A 9,464-nucleotide genomic window follows, 5' to 3' on the forward strand; every position below is an offset into this window, starting at 1 on the left:
ATTTTTCATACCGGGTTTTCAATTTTCACCTCAAACCATACCGTTCACGACGTGTGAGATACAAACCATGACATAAATTTCAGTTTCCATGACAGCTAACACTCTTGAGGTTTAAACAAATGTATGAAAGAATTTATTTTTGATCCATTTCAGCGATTGAGTGGGCTGGGGAAAAAAGGCCCTTTCCATGACAGCTAACACGCTTGAGCTTTAAAACTGTAGGAACGAATTTATTTTTAATCCATTTCAGCGATTGAGTGGGCTGGGAAACATTTTCTTAGAGCTCAGGGAATGTGTCTCCAGGTTGAATGCACAGCACACACGGATGGGAAGTCGAAACTCGAGTGGCTTAAATAAATATACGAAATTTGGGTCATCGAGTTGACTAGGAAAAATTCTCAGAGCTCTGGAAATAATTCTGACTTCAAGCATCGGACATGAGAACAGAAATATATTACAATCATCATGTCATCGTTGTTTTCGAAAGCCAAAAGAATTCCTCATGAAAGAACATCTTTTCTTCCTGGTTGTGGGATGGAGTAGAGATGTTGCATCTTGAACAATCCACACTGATCTGAACAGAAACATGAAATGTTTTTGTAGATATAAGAAATGAACTGAAAGTGAAAGTAAAAATGAAATTGTATTGGCTGGAAATATTTCTTGGCTGTTGAATGGGAAAAATATTTCCAGAGCTGAGAAAAAAATTCTGAGTTAGAAAAAGAAAAAAAAAATCCTCTTTCTTTTTTTCTATTAAATTGATGTCTTCACTTTGTTTACTTTGGAATGGAGAAACCCAAAGACAATGACTCATCCTTTCTAAAACGTACAATTCCAAGAATGAGTCAATGAGTCATGGTCTATTTTTAGAAACGGTAAGACAACATTCCCAGACAAAAGGTTTCTTTTCTTTTTTTTTTCTTTTTTTTTTTTTTTTTTTTTTTTTTTACATCTCAGAATTTTTTTCTGAGGTTTGAAAATTTTTTTCCCAGCCGACGACAGCCAAGAGAAAATTTTCCACCCAAGACGATTTGGTTTTTACTTTCACTTTCAACTCTTTTCTATAAAAGCATTCCACGTTTTCTGTTCAGAACTGTGCGGGGTGTCCAAGGTGCAGCATGCTTTGTCTCTCTCTACCTCCTCTAGACCTAGGATGTTTTTTTCTTTCTCAAGAAGTGGAATTCTTTGGGAATACCTTACAATTTCACGAGCTAGCTGTTTCTTATATTTCGAGGAGATTTCAATGGAATCGTTTATAGATGTCACCTATTGCAGATGGGGAAAATGTCCATACTGGATCGCTGGAGACATCTCACCCAGATAGGTCACGTTATATTTTTCCCACACCTAAATAAATTGGACATGAGCCATCCTTTTGTTTTCTCATCCAACAAAGATAGACACTGGAGACCCTTTTGGGTTTTCACACTTCGCGAACCGAGACGGGCCGCAGCGACACTTTGCGTGTCATGTTGTATTTTGTTTTCATACACCTAGCCAAATTTGGACATGAGCCATCCTTTTGTTTTCTTTTTCCATCGAACCAAGATGGACTCTGGAGACCCTTTTGTTTTTCAACGGAAAAGTATCATGTTCTATTGTTTTTCCTACACGTAGCCAAATTTGACATGAGCCATCCTTTTGTTTTTTTTTCATTGAGCCAAGATGGACTTTGGAGACAATTTTGCTTCTCAACGGAAAAGTAAGTTTTCTTAATAGGTGCCTGTGTTCGAATACTTCGACTGTAAATATTCACGACGATCTCAAAGTCAAGCCCATTAACGATTATATAATAGAAACCGCAGCTAACTTCTTCAGTAAAGTCAGAAACCAGAATAATCATCTAATTGCCTCTTTAAGAAATCGCCCCTCCAGTTCTGAGCACAAATACCCAGCGGATATACTTTTACTGCCCCAGCAACCCATGTAGGTAGAAGAAAGCGAAAGCGCTACTCTCAAACTTCAAACTATATGACGATTTTCGAGGACGACAGTTATCTGTCTTTCATAGTTTGTAACTGTAACAGTGGCAACCATCTGATCATTTTGTTCTATGGATTTTGAAAGTAAATATGATGCTTTGGATTATTAGATGTGAAGTTATTTTATTTAAAGTTTATTAGGAGAACAGTTTGCAAGTCTCGAACAGTACCCGTTACTTGGTAACAAATACATGCGGTTTGCTTCAGCTCTGGTGTATAACACTGTTTGAAAAAGGTGGACCATTTTATGTTTCGTTATATTCGGTTCTTATGAGAGTAGGTTTGTAAAAAATTCGTTGAGACAAATGCGTGAACATTGAAAAGCGTAAAAACGGCTTGCGTGAACAACCAGTCGCTTGAAATGGGCTTGAGCCTGCAAGCTCATGGCAAATAACTCAGCGAAGAAATAAGTGGTTGATCATTCTACAACATAGAAAATATCGCAACGGCTCCTATTTGTTCTCCTGTACGCCGTGAATATTTCCTGGAAATATTGCTATAGTTTAATTTGAAGCAATGACTGAACAAACTAAACTAGTGCTACAAATCATGCTGGTTCGAAATACAAGAAACTTATTTTTTATGAACTATGTACCTGGAAATCATGCGGTTAGTTTTTCGCACTAGATATGTCTTCTGTGCAACATGTATTAGTATTTCGTATCACATATGCATGCACCAACTACTTCGCGTAACTCTCAGCATTCCAAGTTTCATCCTGGAATTGTAACATATGCAACAATTCCATCAATAAGTGATCAATTCTTGCTTATACTTCTAAAATGACTTTCACAGTTTTTCCAATATATTTGAGTACAACGTATATTGGGAAATGTCATGCGTAGAAACTTAAAAGAGAATGAATTCATGCCTATTCGCCCAACAGAAAAATTTCATGTATGTGAGGTACGTAAAGGTCATTTAGGCAAAAGCGTGATATAAACCTCCCTTCTAAATGCATGATGTGATGTAATCATTATGTGAAGTATGTAATAAATCTAGTTTCAAAGTCCATATGCTTGTTCACACAAGAGATATGCTTGTTCACACACATGTATGCTGTGTCTAATAAGTCATTTAGACTAAAGAGTTATTTAAACAATCATATATGCATTGACACATGAAAGAAACCTTGTGCATGGGATATGTAAAAAGTTATTTAGACTGTGTGGTTCTTTCGATTAACATCTGCATATACATACAATACAAAACCTTCATTTGTAGGGTATGTAAGAGTTCATTTGGATAAAAGAGCATTTTAAACATGCATATGCTTTTTCATGCAGGTAAAAAACTTGATTTATGGGAAATATGTAACTAGGCATTTACTCAAAAACCTCATTTTAATGAACCTATTCACACAGGAAGGAAATGTCATCTGTATGAGGTATGTAACTAGTCATTCACTCAAAGAAGTCATTTAAATGAACAATATGTTACAATATTCTCACAACAATATTCACACAGGAAAGAAACCTCATGTATGTGAGGTATGTAATAAGTCATTTGTTCGAGCTGGTTTTTTAAACAAGCATACACTTATTCATACAGAAAGGAAGATTCTGTGTGAGATATGTAACAAGTCGTTTGTTCAGATTAGTTGTTTAAAAACCCATATGCGTATTCATACAGGAGAGAAACCTCATGTGTGCAAGGTCTGTAACAAGTCGTTTGTCCGAAGTTCTTGTTTAAAAAGGCATATGTGTATTCACACAGGAGAGAAGCCTCATGTGTGTGAGGTATGTAGCAAGTCATTTGTTGAAAAGTCGGGTTTAAGAAAACATAGGCTTGTTCACACAGGAGAGAAACCATATGCATGTGAGGAATGTAACAAGTCATTTAGTCAGAAAGCTCATTTAAATGACCATATACTTCTTCACACAGGAAAGAAACCTTTTCTGTGTGAGGTATGTAACAATTCATTCACTCAAAAAGCCCATTTAAACAGACACATGCTTAATCACACAGGGAAAAGACTTCATGTGTGTGAGATATGTAATATGTCATTTACTGATAAAACTTGTTTAAAACTCCATAGGCTTAAACACACAGGGGAGAGACCTCATGTGTGTGAGATATGTAATAAGTCATTTGTTCAAAAATTTAGTTTAAACAACCATATGCATATTCATACAGGAGAGAAACCTTATGCATGTGAGGTATGTAACAAGTCATTCACTCATAAAGCTATGTTAAACAGACATATGATTCATCACACAGGAGAAAGACCTCATGTGTGTGAGATATGTAATAAGTCATTTACTGAAATAGGTAGTTTAAAAATCCATATACTTTTTCACACGAGAGAGAAACCTCATGTTTGTGATATATGTAATAAGTCATTTGCTCAAAAAGGTAGTCTAAACCAACATGCACTAATTCACACCGGAGAGAAACCTAATTTTTGTGATGTATGTAATAAGTCATTTAGTAGAAAATCTGATTTAAAAAAGCATATGCTTATTCACACTAGAGGAAATGTGTAAGAAATCACTTAGATTACCAAAAAAAAAAAAAATCGAAATACTAATGTCTACAGAATAATAGGAGGCTTGTGTCATTTTTGGAAAGTTAGATTAAAAAGAAACTTTACTTATCTGTGCGGCAATGACGTGTCCATGCTATAAAGAATGTCTTTGTATGATGTGTGTTTGTGTTTTCATCTCGGTTCTTAATAAATCATTTTTTAAACTAGAGGAAAACCTCATGCTCGTGAAATAAATCACAAGTTGTTTGAAAGAATTCCTGTTTTTAAAGCAGCATTTTCTAATTCTTAGGATTTAATTAGTAATGAAAGGTCTAAAACAGCATATTCAAACAGTGAAATGTTAGAGACTGATTATGCTGTTCTGAACCAGGAAATTTTATTGATGTGGCATTCCTCCCATTCAGGTAATGTCATTAAATATTTAAAAGCTTGAAACATTGAACATTTTCATTTGAATGGAAATTTCATTTACATTTTCCACTCTAATCCACTTTTCACTGCATTTTTGTAAAAAGTAGGGAATGTGAAATAAATTGTTTTGTGATATCTATAGTACTGTTGGATTTAAGTAGTTTTTGCTTTCACATTAGCTTTTGGAACTTCCTTTTTAATCTTGAGAATGCTTAGAATTTAGATTTTTGCAGTGTTCAGTATCCTATGTTTAAAACGTAAATTTTGGACTGTCTTTTGGATGCCACTATGCAGCTTGTAGTGTCTTTGAATAAAATCAAAAATTTTGTGGAAGTGGTTTTTTTTTTTTTTTTTTTTTTTTTTTTTTTTTTTTTGTTGTACTTACATATTAGTACAGCCACCTTAATAGAAGGTGCTGTTTTCAGTATATGTGAAAATTTGGCAACTATGTGCATAACCATTCTTCCAGCAAACATGAGTATTGTAATCCTTCAGTCAAGCAATTCTGCCATTTTGTGTGTGTGGTCTTTTTTGTTGTATACCAAAGTCCAGCAGACTTTTAAACAAACAGTGATATTTTTTCCCTTAAACCTAGTTTTAAAATATGACCTAGCAGAATTTACGAGCAATTGAAAATACCGCATTAAAATTTCTGCAAGAACACAGAATTTTGGTGTAAATTTTCTAAATTGAACAACAAGGAAATGCTTTTCTTTGATAGCCAAGTTTTGCATGAACCTAATTTTAAGCAATTTTTCCATTTTTTTAGCTGTAACCAAATATTTGTGTACTTGAGGAGGAGACAATCGCAAAATAATAACAAAGATTTAAAGAAGATTGTTTAATTTTTTAATTTGTCATGTAATCTTTATTTTACAATTTATATTGTATTTTCAAGTATATTTTCTTTCAATTGATGATGTTACCAGTTTATAATAATATATATCGACAGTTTTGGAATCTTTCTGAAATAAAGGCTTGAAAAGCACCAACTTGCACTTGATAAGTACCTTTTAACTTTTCATCTGTCAAAAAAATAAATAAATAAAAACAAAATTGTCCTAAGGTTATTCCTTTAATATATCACTAATTTTTTTCTTGCTCATGGGTCCATGCAAATATTTCAGTTATATTTATATGTGCCTGTTTATTGTCTATTATTAAGTATTTTGTTTTGACATCAGGCTCCTGTGGAATCTGCCGAATTTCCTGTTACCACCTTCAAATTCTTCTTGTTCTGAAGAATGGTTAAGTATTTCATCACTTTGTTCATGCTGTAGCTTGTAAGTGCATTGGATTAAACTTGGCTGTTTTTATGTTACACAAAATTTAATTATAGTTCTGAGATTAGACATGAAAATATGTTTCTCAGCTTCAATAACAGCCGAGTTAAATCAATTTTTGCATATATCCATGCTGTACAAAGTCGCATGTGATGAAAAAAGGCATTTGAAAAATATCTTTTCCATAAATGTAAGAAAAATTTATTTGCCAAATGTCTTTAAGAAACTTTTTTCCAAGTACCAAAAGAAAAGAAGATTTTTAATTTTTAAGGACACACAGTAGCTTTCTATATACATTAATGCTTATGTACCAAAGTAAAATCTCATATTTATTGTATAATTCCTGCTGCATTTGAAAGTGTTTGTGCTTATCAACCTTATGAGATATGAAGTCTAAATTTATTTTGAAACTCGTTGAGGGGAAATACTTCTTTTATAATGCAACTTTAGAATACTAAAGCATTCACCAAATTTCATACTTTATTGTCTCTTTTGCTATGTTAACTTAAGACACATTTTATGTTAGAATTATATTCAATTTTTGGTTGCAAGCTGGTCTCCGTACAGAAATAAGAATTTTGATCTGGCAAATTTTAACAGAATGCAACTTTGCTAGGTCATTTTAATTTTATTTCATGGTATTGATTTCAGTAACATTGCATCTATTTTAGTGGACTTGTTTTATTTAATATTTTTTTTAAAATTATAGCTATAATTTTTTTATCCTTATTAAGCCTTAAAAACTGAAGAAATAAATGTACTAAGTTTAAGGAGACGCATAAATATAAGAATGCTAAAATTTCTATCATGAAAGTTTTCCCATGTTTACAGGTTTTGAATACCTTTTACGTATTTGAAAAGATTATTTTGATTTAAATCAAATATTAAGTAATGTACCTATAAAAAGTAGGGGTAAAACTGGATATTACGGTCCAGTTTGGCACATTTTCAAAAACTTCCCAAGTTGCCAAATTGGTTGTTTTTTCGCGTTTTAGAAAATTGCTAACTCATCATATTTCCATATTAGACGGTTGCGAATTTGAATTATTTCTGTAAACATGCAAAAACAATAGATCATGTAAACATGCAAAAATATCTAAAACACGACTTCAAGTAAAACAAAGAAAAAGGGGGAAGTGCAAAATCGCCCACTGCTTGGCGCGTTTTTAAGAATTGCACATGCTCGATATCCATGTACACATCAACCTATTTTCACTGAAAAAAATCCAAGAATTGCACAAAATGGCATTGTGTACTCCCTTTATCCATGTACACATCGACTAATTTTTACTTAAAAAGTCAAAGAAAATTGACAAAAATCCAATCAGAGGCATAGCTAAGGTTTTTTTTAAGCGTCCGGGGACACCTAAAGATTTTGTGCCCCTTTCTGTGTTCCAAGAATGGAAATCATTTCATTCTGAAAGGTGTATCATCAATATGCGCCCCTTGGATGCTGCACCCGGGGACGGATGTCCTCCCTTGCCCCACCCTAGCTACGCCACTGAATCCAATGGTTCTTACTCTTGTAAAAGGCATCAAACAAATAAGCGGGCGATTTTGCACTTCAACCGCAGTATTTGAAAGTTAATAACTATGTATTTTATTTTATCAACAATATTAAATGTTTTCATAATATCTTACCATTTTTAACACAGTAGCAAAATGGAGAAACGCGTTTGATCAGGAAATTTAAGAAATTGTTATAAGCAGTAAATGAGCAATAAATGATCGGAAAGCATTGATTCATATTTAAGACAAGAGGTTACCAGATTTGGTGCAATTTCGCTTCACTTGGCGACTGGACCATAATCTCCAGTCTAGCCAAGGTAGGTTATGGAATGAATGTTGCCAGTGCACCCGATACAAATTCTTAAAAATAAACTTTTTGCTTGTTAATTTATTTTTAATGCTTAGTACATCAAGTGTAAAAGCACAGAATTTAAAAAAAATTCTCTCTAGGGCACAGTATGGAAATGACTTTGGTAGATAGCCAGTGTTGCAATATGCCAAACCTCTTATGAGTAAAATCCTAGTATACGGTGCAATTTTGAAATTTATCGCCAGCACCAAAATAACCCATTTACCGCTCATCATAATGTCACATTTACTGCTCATAATGTCACCAAATCCTGTGTAATATTAGCTTTAAACCATGTTACGACTTTCTAAGGCAAAACAGATCTCTGTATGCATGGGAATAGCAGAAAACAATTCCCCTTCCCTCCCCAAATGAATGTAAATGTATCGCATAATTCTTATTTAATAATTAAAATTTTTATTTTCATTTGCTGAAGCATTCTTTCTTAGATGTTTTCTTTGTGAACTTGTGAAGAATAGTGTTAGTTTGGGAATCTTTCTAAAAAACAGAAGTACAGAAACCACCACCTTCCACCGAAAGACAGACTTTTACGATTTCGTCTAATGGCAAAAACACCAAATTGCACTTATGGTTTTGTTAATATAGAACGAAAATTAGTTTAAATATTTTGTCTTTTAAATGTCATAAGTACCGTATTTGATGGCATATAAGACGCACTTTTTTTCCTAAATTTGGTCTCAAAAAAAGTTACCTGCGTCTTATACGTGAAGGTAATTGCATTCAATAATTGTCTATTTGGCTTTTACGAAACATGAGAACTAAAAGAAACCATGCTATTGAAACTTTTTTTCCTTGTGTGTGGCCGTCTAAATAAGGGTGCGTCTTATATGCCGTCAAATACGATAATAAGAGAGTTTAAAAATCATACATCATTCTCTGCAAATAATATGTTTTGCTACACAATAAGCTCTTCTGGAGAAATGTCCCTGCCTGTAATACTCAAAATAATGCATATAATTGCTTCTAAAAACACATAGTTAATATTTATTCATACACAGATTTATAGCAGAACACACATGTGAACAAGTTATCTAATTCAGACAAGTACTACACATACAATGGAGATTTATTCATACAGAGATTTGTACCAGAACACGTATGGAAATATGTTATGTCATTCAGACAAGCATTATATTTATGTATTAGTATTAAGTATTGAATGTTATGCGCAAGATAAAACTAACAGTGCAAATATAAATATCATTGTTCATTACATATTCCTTCCTATTTTTATTAGTACTTAACCGATACAGACCAGTTACGTATATTGGACTAAACTAACTACACAGCTACCTATATTGGGTAATGTCTACAAGATAAATTACCTTAGTGCAAACACATAAAATTGACATACGTACTTGTATTAAAATGGGTTTTATCTATAAAGTGCAAGCTAATCACAAAATTCTAAATAGTTTGAG

The 9,464-nt window shown here is 33.1% G+C and overlaps 1 protein-coding gene across 1 annotated transcript; it reads left to right on the forward strand.

Moving 5' to 3' along the window:
* The first annotated feature begins 1,089 nt into the window (after positions 1–1,089).
* Positions 1,090–5,873, forward strand: LOC146993996 (uncharacterized). Its single transcript, XM_085826699.1, has one exon. It carries the CDS (start codon positions 3,407–3,409, stop codon positions 4,466–4,468), a length of 1,062 nt encoding a protein of 353 aa, XP_085682825.1. The 5' UTR covers positions 1,090–3,406; the 3' UTR covers positions 4,469–5,873.
* Positions 5,874–9,464: the final 3,591 nt, after the last annotated feature.

This window comes from Stegodyphus dumicola, chromosome 11 (assembly GCF_044657685.1).
Source record: "Stegodyphus dumicola isolate Sdum_Otavi_A_Nest chromosome 11, ASM4465768v1".
Lineage (NCBI taxonomy): Eukaryota > Metazoa > Arthropoda > Arachnida > Araneae > Eresidae > Stegodyphus > Stegodyphus dumicola.

Coding starts and splice junctions, on each gene's coding strand:
- LOC146993996 (XM_085826699.1), top strand. CDS start 3,407: ATGAACAATATGTTACAATATTCTCACAACAATATTCACACAGGAAAG.